This window comes from Scyliorhinus torazame, chromosome 24 (assembly GCF_047496885.1).
Source record: "Scyliorhinus torazame isolate Kashiwa2021f chromosome 24, sScyTor2.1, whole genome shotgun sequence".
NCBI lineage: Eukaryota > Metazoa > Chordata > Chondrichthyes > Carcharhiniformes > Scyliorhinidae > Scyliorhinus > Scyliorhinus torazame.
Window position 1 is genome coordinate 46316267 of NC_092730.1, and position 14515 is coordinate 46330781.

The 14515-nt window shown below is 51.0% G+C and overlaps 2 protein-coding genes across 2 annotated transcripts in view; both read left to right on the top strand.

Moving 5' to 3' along the window:
* LOC140400041 (histone H2B-like) overlaps window positions 1-14515 on the top strand; it is a 156771-nt gene that overhangs the window by 41198 nt on the left and 101058 nt on the right. The gene's annotated exons all lie outside the window — the stretch shown is intronic.
* On the top strand, window positions 6604-7483 carry LOC140400138 (histone H2B 7-like). The gene has a single exon (XM_072489612.1). The coding sequence runs from the start codon at window positions 7045-7047 to the stop codon at window positions 7414-7416; it is 372 nt and encodes a 123-aa protein (XP_072345713.1). The 5' UTR covers window positions 6604-7044; the 3' UTR covers window positions 7417-7483.

A 14515-nucleotide genomic window follows, 5' to 3' on the forward strand; every position in this document is an offset into this window, starting at 1 on the left:
GGACTGTCAGGGTGGATCATGGTAAATGGTGCGGTCCGGGATGGTGTGGGACTGTCAGGGTGGATCATGGTAAATGGTGCGGTCCGGGACGGTGTGGGACTGTCAGGGTGGATCATGGTAAATGGTGCGGTACGGGACGGTGTGGGACTGTCCGGGTGGATCATGGTAAATGGTGCGATCCGGGACGGTGTGGGACCACGAAAGGGGCATCTCACCGGTCACGATACATTCCCCAGGACCCCCGCGTAGTCGCTCCCCAGCACGCACTGAAGAACTCCACGGTCATTCCGTCCAGCCCTGGGGTCTTGCTGTCGAGGGTGCCGGTCTTGATGATTGACGGTTTGGTCGAGCCTCCCGACTACCTCCGGGCCGACCTGCGGCAGGTCCTCCCACAGAACTCTGCAAGCGTCCTCGCTGCACGGATCTGCAGTAAAGAGGTCAGAATAAAAGTCCCTGATTTAGGGTCCTGACCCCCTCCGGATCCGAGACGAGGGACCGTGGTAGGCTGACTGGCTCTGCATCCTCTTTCCAGCGAGTAGAAGGGGGAGCCACGGTCCATGTCTGTCAGGAAACTGATCCGCGACCTCACGTACGCGCCGTGGGACCCGACAAGTTGCAGGTCCCGCAGCACGCCCGTCTTCTCCCTGTACAGCAGCCCCAGGATGGGTCCTCATCAGGCTGAGCGAGACGTGACTCCAGATCGAAGTCCTCTTCAGCCAACTTGGCGATCGTGGATTTCCGCCCCGCCATCGACCGCTTTGTGTACCTCTGACAGAAGGCGCGGACATGAGTCTTGCCCAAGTCCCACCATAGCCTCAAGGAGGGGAAGCCACCCCGCTTCTTTCTCCAGCCGGCCCAGAAAAGGCGAATCCAGTCCAGGAACCGCTTGTCCTCCAGCAGCAGGTTGTTAAAGTGCCAGTACGCGGACCGTGCCTGAGCGCGGAGCTGGCCGAGCCACGCCCACACCAGGTGGTCATCCGAGCACGGCACCTGCTCCACAGAGGCCGTCGGAACGCTGGGCAAGTACGTCCTAGAATTGTAAAGACGGTCGATTCTGGACGCTCCCAACAGAGGGCCCACAAATGTGTCCACCTGCGATTCAGGATGGAGAGTTCTCTAGGCGCCCACCAAGTCGAAGGACCTGACCAGGTCCCTTTACTTCACCACCACCTGCGTGCTGCACTGGACTCTACCACGGTCCTTGTCCTGGAGGGTGCAATTGAATTCCCCTCCAAGGATGATGCACTCGCCCACAGGAATGGTGCCAAGAAGAGTGGACACTTTGTCAAAGAAAGTCGTTTGCTGCGGCCCGGCCAGGGAGCCTATACATTCACAAAGTGACGCACCATGTCCCCGTCGAGGACCGTGAAATGCAACAGACGGCCTGGCACTGGCTCCTTGACCCTCAAGATCTCTGGCTGAAAATGTGGAGCCAGCAAGATAGCCACCCCGCCCGAACGTGGGGCGAAGTGACTCATAAAGACTTCCCCTTGCCACTCCAGGGTCCACTTAGCTTTGTCCCCTGGAATGGCGTGGGTTTCTTGCAGGAAGCACACCCCATACTTTGCGTCCCGGAGGACAGAGAAGCACTGGAAACGGTGATGCGCGTCCCTGCTGCTGTGGATGTTGAGTCTGGCTATGGTTACCTCCAAGTCAGTTGTAGCGTGTGTCCTTCACGAATCACCCATAACTGCTCAGAGGGAGTAGAGGGTTGTTGCCCCCTCCACTCCCTCAGGAGCCCCCCCGAGGAACAGAACAGCCTGTCGCTGCTCCCCCTGGTCTGAGTCGATCCCACCCCCAGGATCACCCTCAGGCGGGTTCCTCGCAGGCTTCCCCCTCGATTCAGAGTCCGTGGCAACCCCGCCTCCACTGTCGTAGCCGGCCCCTCGGAGAGACTCGGAAAGACCCCCGGGAACAGCTCCGGGATGGATCCTGGGCTCCTTGGCATCGTCTGCTTGGGCCTTGTGAGCGGGGAGCCTTCCTCACCGTCGCCCGCCCACGACCCGAAGATATAGGGGCTCTGGTGACTGCCGCAGGCCCCTGGATGGGCACGGGGTCAGTACTCGTGATGGGGCCAAGGTGTGGATGGATTCGGTCTGACCGTCACGCCGCCTTCCGTTTGGCCTTTTTAGGCTGCGTCTGGTCTAGTGGAGTCTCCCTCTCCCCCCGCCAGCAGCCGCGGTGTTGTCAGGGGCCGGCTGCTGGGCAGACAAAGAGGTGGTAGAGGAGAGGGGGGCAGTGCCAGCCACGGCCGACCTGGAGATGGTGTTGGCAGCGGCCGTTAGGGTGGGGCAGTTCCGGCGAATATGCCCCAGCCCTCTTCAGGCATGGCACCGCAGACCAGATCACTTTATGATCCTTCCCTTGGTGGGGAACCACAAAACCTCCCAGCGTGACCTCCTCCCGGGTCAGGCGGGCAAAAGCCTGACGCCCCGAGTATACATGACGGAGGGAAGGGTCCCGAGGCCGAGTGTCAGCGGCGCCACCCCGGACCTGACCTCCCCCAGGAGGTTGAGATGGGGGAGGAGGAGACACGTTCGGCGATGGCCTCCAGCGGGTCCACGGCCATGTGTGTCCCACCCACTGTGACCCCCTTTCCAGGACACGGTGGACCGCCTGCTCGGCCCGCAGGAAAAACACGGCTTTGCCGTACATCCTAGAGGCGGCTACGATGGCCAAGAGGCCGATGACCTCGGCCATCGCACGAGTGCACGCCTCGATGGCCATGGTGGGGTGGGCATAACATTTGACCCCAAGTTGCCGCGTTAGTAGGCGGAAGGGCGAGGGGGCCGCCGAGGGTCGAGTGGCTGTTGCCCCCGCATAGGTTCTTGGCCGCCCTGCCCCCAGCAGAGTGGAGGATGCCCCTGGGGTACTGACCATGCCCACACTTGGTACGGCACAGCCATGTAACTGAAATCAGAGTCCTGGGGGAAGGACGTGGCACAACAACAGCAGGTGCCACAGGGGAAGATGCTGCAGGGCAACAGCAGATAGTCACTGTAAACGGGCAGCGTTCTTCAGACCCGGAGGGGCCTAAAGCAAAGTGGCAACTGCCACACACCCGCCACAGGGGGTGAAAGAAGTGGGCGGACGGCGCTCTTCAGCCCTGTGGGGGCCCAAGACAAAGTCCTTTGTCTTCACAGCAGCCCCAGGCGGTCCCACTCCCACCTCAGGCAGAGGGGCGGGAGGACCAAAGGCAGGGTCTTCACCCCGGGAGGGGGAACAGCACCAGGCCCCAGGTGGTCCTACCTCAGGCAGAGGGGTGGGAGGACAGAGGTCAGGGCCTTCACCCAGGGAGGGGGCACAGCAACCGTCCCCAGGTGGACCCACTCCCACTTCAGGCACGGCGGTGAAAAGACAAAAGGTTGGAGGCAGGGTCTTCACCCCGGGAGGGGGCAGCAACCGGCCCCAGGTGGCCCCACTCTCTCCTCCAGCAGCAAAACATTTCATTGATTGACTTCATTTTCACCCCTTTCCAATTTGAAATTGAATTTGGTTTATACACTATCCTGGCTCACACAGTCCGCTGGCTGATACATTTCAGTGGCTTTGGACAATTGTCTGGTCTTGGACAGTCCCCTGGTTTTAAACACTCCCCTGATTTCCACACTCCCTGGTTTACCCACACCACTGATGTAGTCACTCCCCTGGTTTCCAATTTGTAATTGAATATGATTTGAACACTCCCCTGGTTTACACCGTCAACTGAGTCACACGTTCTCCCCATGTTTCCTTTGGGTGCTCCGGTTTCCTCCCAGTCCAAAGATGCGCAAGTTATGTGGATTGGCTATGCTAAATTGTCCTTCGTGTCCAAAAAAGGTTAGGGAAGGTTTCCGGGGAGAGGGTTGAGGTGTGAGTTTAGGTAGTTGTGGGGCTGGTTTAGCACAGTGAGCTAAACAGCTGGCTTGTAATGCAGAACAAGTCCAGCAGCGTGGGTTCAATTCCCGTACCGGCCTCCCCGAACAGGCGCCGAAATGTGGCGTTGAGGCATTTTTCAGTAACTTAATTAAAGCCGACTTGTGACAATAAGCAATTATTATTATTATTAGTTTGCTCTTTCCAAGGGCCATTGCAGACTCGATGGGCCGAATGGCCACCTTCTGCTCTGTAAATGCTATGAAATCTATGAACTCTGCTCCAGTGGAAAGCTTCTCCAGTCTCCACTTGAATAGTTGACATCCAGTTCTGAGCAGCTTGCAGCACTTTCTCTGTCAGGTGCACCATGACATACTGCCAAACCTGGATTTTAAAATTCTTCTTCAGTTTCTTCTTCCGTTACTGCATGTTTACCAATAATAATTCTTATAATATGTCATTGCTCAGGGCTCTTGTAGCATGAGACCTGGTCTCGTCCTGATGTCTGAAACTGCCTTTTCCATTCTGCTTAAGTTATGAATGTTCTTATCTGTAACATATGTACTACATCAATGACATTAGTATGAACTTCATCAAGCACCGATACTGTCTATGGCACAGTGATGGAGCTGGATTTTGCTGACATTTTTTGTATAATTGAAAAAAAAATTGAGAATATCTTTAATATCTGTGTCTCCAGTCCATGTATTCCAAGAAGTTTTCAGAGTAAACTTACACACATCGATTAGGAGCTGCCAGATGTGTACAACTATCATATTCATTTTAAAGCCACGCAGAATACACGGGCAAAATGCTGGAGTTAAAATAAATCATTCTCTGCCAGAATCTGAGCATTATGGAATAGTGTAATAAACAAAAAATGTTTATTACAGATGAGTCCGTACATATGGATTGGAAACCGACAGGTGGCCCGTAAACCCACAGCAGGGTTTTATTTCAGTCAGGTTTTTCACAATGTTGTTGTCACTGCTCTTCTAACATTTTATCCAAAAACATTCGCAGCAATGTTCAAATGAGCCCCAGTTGTAAATCAATAATTCTGGATTCTACTTCCGGATGAAGGGCGGGATTAATAAACATCAGTTAGTCCTGGTAAATGAAGGGAAAATGGATGAACTGAATCAGCAGTATTTTACAGAGCAGTTCTTTTAAACTGTTTTTACCTGCGACCCATTTTAACCAACCGGCCACCCTTTGGGACCCATGCTGGCCAGCCTTTGGGACCCACACCAGCTGACCTCCACGACCCACTATGTTCTCTTGCCTTTAATGCAGCAGGTGAGCTTGCTTGGTCCTTATGATCTCACTCCAATCAGGTTTAGAGGAGAGGGCAGTGCGTGTATCAGGTGCAGAGTTCAGCTGGTTCCTTTGTGCTGTCTTCATCCTTTTGAGGATGAAAAATCCAACCTTGAACATGTAGATCCTTGTGATGTGTAATAGCAAAAGAATGCTTGTTTTACTCCGTACTGGGTACTTCTCGGAGACGCTACGCTGGAACTCTGAAAACCTCATGGGAGTTGTGCTGTATTATTAATGTGCAGTCACAGGTAAGAGAAGCTCAGTTTGTACATTTGGAGTCAGCTATAAATCAGTAAATTGAGTCTGGGGTCTCAAACTCAAAGGGAGTTTTCACCAACTAATTCTCTCTCAAAATCTGAAACTTCTCCTCTGGAAAATAGTGATAAAAACTGTTGTTCAGCGCAGCCAGTCTATCGACAGTTCCCTTCCTAACCGTTTTCTTCGAGATGTCATTGCAGTGTGGGGAACATGTAGTAGGTTTGGCTTTCTACGCGCAGTTTCCTAACGTTCAATTACTTTTGGAAAACATCAAATTCTTCACAGCGCCAAAAGCAATCATCCTCCTTCCCTGACAATTTGCGGTTCAGTGTGTTTAGAATTGAAAAGATGTCTGGAAGGCAACACATAGAGAGCTTCCACGTTTCATCAGCAAACAAATCAGCCAGAGGAGATCCTGATTTGCATTGGCACAATTTATAAAGACATACCTTCAAATATCACCTTTATTCTGCTGTGTTCCTGTCTCCAGCTTCTTCTTAATGGGTTGTTGAGCAGAGGCCGTGGAGCTCACCCCAGCTCTGCTTTGTGTTGCTGTGGACTCTCCTCAGCGACTCTCTCCCACAGATTTAGATGTGTGATCCGGGCCTGTTTGTGTCTCTGACCCTCTCTTCCTTATTACAAAACCGTCCATTTTCAATTCTTCACAGCTGCCAGCTACAAAATGGAGGATCTGCTCTCTGGCGCCGCTTCAACCTGCTGTTGCTTCAAAGAAGCTGCCCTTGGACAGCCCGGTGACGTCAGGAGGAGGCGGTCCGGCCCGCTGTGTACCGCGCCTGCGCACCTCCTGATCGGGCTGAGTGGGCACGCATGCGCGGTATAGCCGGCAGCCGCGACAGTCCCTGGAGAGTGACGTGTTATTACCAGCAGAGAGAATGTGCTGCGGCCGGCAGAGGGAGGCCCAGAGTCAGAGCAATGTGTCAATTAGGGGGAATCTCACTGGCCAGAGTTTGTGGATGGGGCGGGGGGGGCAGATGCTGCAATTGGGTACCTGAACCAACAAAACAGATGCAAATAAACGTCACATAAATTCCCCAATGGTGACTTGGTCTCTCTCCCATCATTCATTAACATCGGTAAGTGAGTTACAAACAAAGAAAGGCACAGCACAGGAACAGGCCCTTCGGCCCTCCAAGCCCGTGCCGACCATGCTGCCCGTCTAATCTAAAATCTACACTTTCTGGGTCCGTATCCCTCTATTCCCTTCCTATTCATGTATTTGTCCATATGCCTCTTAAATGTCATTATCGTCCCTACTTCCACCACCTCCTCCTGTAGCGCGTTCCAGGCACCCACTACCCTCTGTGTAAAAAAACTTGCCTCGTACACCTCCTCTAAACCTTGCCCCTCGCACCTTAAACCTATGCCCCCTCGTAATTGTCCCCTCTACCCTGGGGAAAAGCCTCTGAGTATCCATTCTGTCCATGCCCCTCATAATTTTGTAGACCTCTCAGGTCGCCCCCAACCTCTGTCGTTCCAGTGAGAACAAACCGAGTTTACTCAACCGCTCCTCATAGCTAATGCGGGTTATTCTGGAAAAGAGCAGGTGTGTGGCAGTTCTCAGTTATTGTGTGTCTGCAGTTTGCTCTGACCATGGCTGAGGACAAGAAAGCTCCAGCTCCCAAGAAGGGCGCTAAGAAAACCCAGAAGAAGGTACCAGTGAAGGGCAAGAAGAAGAGGAGACGAGCCAGGAAGGAGAGTTACTCCATCTACAAAGTGATGAAGCAGGTTCACCCCGACACTGGCATCTCCTCTAAGGCCATGAGCATCATGAACTCCTTCGTCAACAATATTTTCGAGCGCATTGCGGGTGAGGCTTCCCGCCTGGCCCATTACAACAAGCGCAGCACCATCAGCTCCCGGGAGATCCAGACCGCCGTGCGCCTGCTGCTGCCCGGGGAACTGGCCAAGCACGCCGTGTCGGAAGGGACAAAGGCGGTGACCAAGTACACCAGCTCCAAGTAAAACTGTTCTCAAACTCATCAAAACCCAACGGCTCTTTTAAGAGCCACCCACAATTTCTGGAAAGCAGCCAAACCATCGTTTTTAAATTATTATTAGACTATGAATAGCCAAATCGGTTCAAATAGGGTTTCACTTGAACATAACATCCTGGGTGATGTCCAGTTATCGCCCGGTCGATCTTCGTGCCTTGAAAATAAGTCTCATCATTTAGTGACTGCTCGGTGTCCCTGTGTGTCTTTGGTTTCTGACTTGGTCATATTCGGTCCCTGTCGTTAGATTTGGAGAGACAATAGAACTCCAAAACCTCCCTTTCAATTTGTGTTCAGGTTTCCAAAAACCTCCCTTTCTCTTTCAGGCTTCCTCAATAATCGATCAGTTTATTGAGAGCACACCAGTGTTGTGGGAAAACTCCATTTCAATACTGACACGAGCTCCAAATTGCTCACTCCACTTTTAACACTGAAGTAGTCTACAATATGGAATATTTTTAATAAGGTTTGTAGTTGGCTGTAAATTAGACATTCTGTCTGCGGCTGAGAGCGTTTTAAACAGCAGCCAGATTAAACTCGATTGGACTCCAGATTGTAAAAATCTGTGGAGACAGTTTCGGATTAAATGCCCCTTTTATAAATCCGAAACATTTCCAAAGATTCTCCCAGACATGCTGAGTTTATCCAGCATTTCTCTTCAATTCACATTTGCAGCATCCACATTATTTTGCTTTAATTCATTTTGGGTTTGTTCTGTTAGAGAGAAAACCCGAAATCAAAAACTGACAGATAAAGGGAAACTGTAGATTACGGAGAGAGAATCCAATAATTTTATACTCAGTGATTTAGTCACGTGTTTACGGTCCCTGTTCAATTTTCTCTCTTTTATCTTTTGGCGCTCTTTTAAGCTTTGAAATAAATATTCGGTTGGAATCTGAACATTTGGCGCCCAAACTTTCCGCCCTCAGCACCGTGGAGTCTCCTGATTGGTCAGTTTGTGCCAGGCTCCACAATGTTGTTCAGATAACCAATCAGCAATGTGTGCACCGCCACTCCTCCTGAAGCGAAGTGAATGTGGGGGTGCTGCCTAATATCCAGGCCGTGCTGCTGCCCAAGAAAAGCAGCGCTGCCGCCGGCAAGAAGTGAAGCGACCATTCTTTAATCTAATAACACAAAGGCTCTTTTCAGAGCCACTCACTTTATCGGAAAAAGAGCGAATTATTTTGTGTCACTCAGATTCTGCCCTGTTCTGTCACTAAAGCTTCCGAATGCAGAGATACTGCCAATGATCATATTCTAAATCACCGCATCTCAACTGGGGGAATTGGGTGGTGAAGCTCCCTTCCTGACATACTTGGTGGCTCTTAAAAGAGCCTTTGTTGCTGTTGGTGCTGAATCCGGGCTTTAGGCGCGTTCCCCGCGGATGCGGCGGGCCAGCTGGATGTCTTTGGGCATGATGGTGACTCGCTTGGCGTGGATGGCGCACAGGTTGGTGTCCTCAAAGAGCCCCACCAGGTAAGCCTCGCTGGCCTCCTGCAGGGCCATGACGGCGGAGCTCTGGAAGCGCAGGTCTGTCTTGAAGTCCTGAGCGATCTCTCGCACCAGGCGCTGGAAGGGCAGTTTGCGGATCAGCAGCTCGGTGGATTTCTGGTAGCGGCGGATCTCCCTCAGAGCCACAGTGCCGGGTCTGTAGCGATGGGGCTTCTTCACTCCGCCCGTGGCTGGAGCGCTCTTGCGGGCCGCTTTGGTAGCCAGCTGTTTGCGAGGAGCTTTGCCTCCGGTCGATTTGCGCGCTGTCTGCTTGGTCCTGGCCATGATGTGAAACTGGGTGAAACGCACACGCTGAGAATGCTGGCGCCGCTCTCTCGCTGCCTATTTAAGACATTATAGTGACCGCCCACTTCTCCTCATTGGATGCAGCCCGATCCCGTGGACAAGTTTGAAAAGAGCGATGAGCCGCAAGGATATCAGGGCCCTGATTGGTGGACCTGCAACTGACAAACCATCAATTTCAAAAAGCCCGCCAATTTCACAGGGACCAGGAACGGATATTTGAGAAAACTGAAAAACTCACTCTCAAGTTGTAAATATCAAAAACTTCTCAATGATTCCTGGTCCCATTTTTGTCTCAGATTCGACCCACTGCCTGAGCACCCGGATTAAATTCAGATTCACTCCCTGATTGTTCTACAACAGACTGGGATAAAGCTCGTATTGAGGGGCGGAATTCTGTCTCATTTTTATCTGATCAGCGATATCGGTTCTTTCAATGCAAAGAGCGATAGATATTAAAGGGAAAATTGGCTGATTCGTTCAGCGACTGTTCTGGGGGAGATGGATGGAGGAGGCGGTGTTTACAGATCAGTTATGTAAACCGAGCTTCTGATCAAATTCTGACGCTGAACATTCATGTCCGAAAGTAGATTAATAAAATCCAGCAGGTACAATTTCACAGGGACAAGTAACGGATATTTGAGAAAATCAATCCCAAATTGGAAACATCAAAAACTTCTCGATGATTCCTGGTCCCTTTTTTGTCACATTCGATGCATAAAACTGTGCAGGTATTCATTCCCGCTCTCGTTACAATGTCAGTGTTCACTATGTGCGGTTACAGGTTTGACTTTGGAGAAAGGTTTTGTTTCAGACTGTACAGCACATCAATGTCGCCTTATAATGTGAAAAGAGAAATCAATGATAGGAAAGGAGTTCCTGTTATAACTACAAACTTTAACAAAATCGTGGTATCTCATTTATGACGCGTAAAACCAAGTCCTTCTATTCTTTTATTATCCAGTCCGCCCCGACCTGACTGAGTCAGGGAGAGAGGCGGGGAGCGGACTGAGTGACAGAGCAGTGAAATGTCTTTGATCATCCAGCTCCTCCTCCTGCCTGCTCCAACCCACATTTTATATTCCAAACAGAAGTGAAAAGAGCGCGCTGAACAACACGTACAAACTGTAACATCAGACAGCAGCTAGTTAGAAACGCGGATCTATTAAATCCAGACTTGTCAGTAATATTCCCGCCTCAGTTCACTCCTTTCTAGAACCAGCCCAACTATCTGCTCCCATTTCAACCCCAGCTCCGATTCCATCCCCACACAACTCAACCAGACGGGTTGGGAATTTTACTAACACCCCTTCCAGCTGATATAAAGTGTTTAAGTTGTGAGGCGGGATTTCTCCGCCATGTTAACTCTTTTACAGACTCTCCCCTGAATCTGTGAATAATGAAACTAACACAAACTGTGACTGTTCCCCCGGACACATCCCCGGTTAGGAAGAGGCAGCAACATCCCTGTGTTTTAGTGCAGAGTGGGGGGCGAGGCCCGGTGCAGAGCATGTCAGCGAGTGAGCGGCAATACTGGATTGACATTTCTGTCTGAAATCTGCTCCCAGCACCGGGACAGCGATTCATTGGTCGGGGGATCAGCTCTTTCCTGAGAGATGTGGGTGGCTCTGAGAAGAGCCTTTGGGTTCAGAGGTTTACAATTTGCTCGCCTTCTTTCACTTCTTTGCTGGTTTCTTAGCCGTTGCTGATTTCACTTTGGGCTTGGCCTTCAATTGGGTCGGATTTATTCTGCCCGTGGTCTTTTTCACAAGTGACTTTTTCTTCGGGGCTGCTTTCTTCGCGCTCTTTTTGGGAGTTGCCGCCTTCTTGGTTGCTGGTTTCTTGGGAGATTTCTTGGCTACTGGTTTCTTGGGAGATTTCTTGGCTGCTGGTTTCTTGGGAGATTTCTTGGCTGCTGGTTTTTTGAGAGATTTCTTGGCTGCTGTTTTCTTCACTGATGGTTTCTCGCCTGCTCCGGTCTTTCTCACTTTCCCCCCGGTTGTCTTCTTAACGATCTTGAAGGAGCCGGAGGCGCCCGTGCCCTTGACCTGAGCCAAGCTGCCGTTGTCCACACTCCTCCTGACACTTTGCTTGATCTGGGCCCCCCGTTTATCCACATCGACCCCTTTGCTCCGCAGCGCCTTCTTTATGGCCTGTAAGGAAGCCCCCTTGCGATCGCCGCTTTCCGCCACAATCTGGAGGATCAGCTCGCCCAGCCCCGGACCTTCTTGTTTCTTCCGGGGAACCGCCTTCTGCTTCTTGACAGCCTTGACTGGGGCGGCGGCTGGAGGAGCCGTTTCGGCGGCTGCACTGTCGCTCATGTCCGAGACTCTGCACAAAATCTCTCCGTCAATGTGGGTGAGAAATGAAGCCTCTGGTGGCGGCACTGAGCAACTTAAAGGCAGCGAGCGGACGGGGCGGAGACAACCTGCTCTCAGCTCCAGGCTGCTGCTGCTCTCTGTGTTTTTCTCTCGTCCCAAACTCTCCAATTCCACTCAAATTCCAGCTCCACAGTGTCCCAGGATAATTCCTTCCTGTCTCTCACACTCTCATGTTTGCTGTAGAAAAGGTTTCACGCGATTTGAAGGCTCCATTTTGCATTTAAACCCGTTTTACTGATGCACTGTTCGCGCTCTCTCACCCGATCGCTCTCATTTTCCCAACCTTTCCACAGAAATCTGGAAAGCAGCATCGAAACTGCCCTGAAATCCAACTTGGAAAAGTAGGAGGGGAACAGGGGGATTGTTGGAATGAAAAATATTTCCATTTAGTCCCAGAGGGATTGGGAGATCTCCTGGTCAGAGCGGACACACAAACACAGTTGGTTTCTCCTGTTTGGTCCGCCCCTTTCACACACTCTCTCTTCCACAATATTCACATCCACACACAAGGTTTGGAAATGACATTTCCCAGGGCAGAATTCTCCCTCTTCTCAACACTTGTTCCCAATCCGTGTCTTAATTACTGTTCAACTCTCTGAGTTTTCTGCTCCCTATTTTCTGTTTACCTAAATACCCGGCAGCAGCCAGTCATATTTTAAAATCTAAATTCATTGATGACACACCTCCCTTGAAGGTGAAAATACAATTGATCTCCTCTCTATCAGTGGAGATTTTCCGGTTTAATGTTATCCTCCTACATTGCCCGGTAACACTGAACCGCAAACTCAACAAGCATGGACCCCCAGTTAAAGAATAATCCCACCCCCTCTGAGTGTGGAGCTTTTCACAGTGACACAGATTCTGACCATTCTGATCCAAACAGCAAATTTTAAAAATAAAGATGATCTGATAGACCTGGACTTTCTGTGTGGAGGAGGGACAGTGACCGTTTCACCCACAACACGGCAGCTGTGTTCACAGTGAGGGCCAGTGTTACACGTGTTATCACTGTGTCCAGTGTTCACAGTGAGGACCAGTGTTACACGTGTTATCACTGTGTCCAGTGTTCACAGTGAGGGCCAGTGTTACACGTGTTATCACTGTGTCCAGTGTTCACAGTGAGGGCCAGTGTTACACGTGTTATCACTGTGTCCAGTGTTCACAGTGAGGGCTGTTGCTAACTTTTGCCTTAGTTTAATTGCTCTTTTTTATCACCTTTGCTCTTGAGTCGCCAGGTATCTTTCTGATACCGCCATGTGGTTCAAGTCCGAGTAATGATCAATAATCCAATACACCGCTTCGTAAGATTTAAATCAAAGCACATTTATTATACACAGTAATCACTACTCATGTATAAATTCTACGTGTGAGCTACTTCTACGACTAACAGGCCAATACTTAACTTGGAACTGGCCCACCAGGTCAGGGAAACAAATGGCCTTTCGTTCGTGTTCTGAGCCTGGGGATTCGAAGTTGGTACAGATTGGTAGCTAGGAGCGCCTATCTCGTAGCGAGCGTTGAAGTCAGACTTACTAGATATCAGCGGTGGCTGGACCGGTCACTGTCGAGGGTTGGTTCGCGTTGCTGAGTGACCCGGTCAAGCAGAGGGGCGATTTGAACTTGAGCTTGATTCTTATAGTCCCCAGGGGCTTCCCGCCTTTCGGGGCGGACCCTGTACCTGGTTCCAAGTGATTGGACTTTGTCCCAATCACTTGGTTCGATTTTCTCCAATGCTGGAGCGGTTCCCTGATCGATGGGCAGTCCTGAGGTAGTTGTTCACCTCCCATTGTGTAGGCTTCTGCTGGCGCCAAAGAGTCTGGTTTGGCTTCATGTGTCTAAATGTTGCTCATTGTTCCCGGGGATTGCTCATTAATATGCAGATGGATGGTGTTTTGTTCTGCTGATGGCTGCCGGTATCGATCTTGATGTGAACCAGGGGAGTGAGTGAACCAGGGAGAGAGTGAACCAGGGGAGTGAGTGAACCAGGAAAGTGAGTGAATCTGCGGAGAGAGTGAACCAGGAGAGTGAGTGAACCAGGGGAATGAGTGAACCAGGAGAGTGAGTGAACCAGGGAAGTGAGTGAACCAGGAGAGTGAGTGAACCAGGGGAGCGAGTGAACCAGGGGTGTGAGTAAACCAGGAGAGTGAGTGAATCAGGGGAGTGAGTGAACCAGGGGAGTGAGTGAGCCAGGGGAGTGAGTGAACCAGGGGAGTGAGTGAACCAGGAGAGCGAGTGAACCAGGGGAGCGAGTGAACCAGGGGTGTGAGTAAACCAGGGGTGTGAGTAAACCAGGAGAGTGAGTGAGTCAGGGGAGTGAGTGAACCAGGGGAGTGAGTGAACCAGGGGAGTGAGTGAACCAGGGGAGTGAGTGAACCTGGATAGCGAGTAAACCTGGAGAGCGAGTGAACCAGGGGAGTGAATACATTTGGAGGGGGAACATTGGTTTCACTGCTGCCTCACTGTGCCAGGGATCCTGGTTCAATTCCAGCGTTGGGTGACTGTCTGTGTGGAGTTTGCATATTCTGCCTGTGTCTGTGTAGATTTCCTCCGGGTGCTCTGTTTTTCTCCCACAAGCCAAAGATGTGCAGGTTAGATGGATTGGCGATGCTGAATTACCGCTTTGTATCAAAGGGTGTGTAGATTACGTAGGGATACAGATTTATGGTGGTCGGGTGGGGAGTGGTCCTAGGTGGGCTGCTCTTTCTGAGTGTCGGTGCAGACTCGATGGGCCAGATTGCCTCCTTCTGCAATGTGGTAATTCTATGGTTCTCAGGAAAATGAAGTAAATCAGTGGAAAGGTAGTTTGCAGAAAGTGTGAGTTTGAGGGGCTGAGTGACAGTGTAATAACAAACAAGCTGCAGGCAATGACTGCAAATTGAGTCTCTCATTGGGACA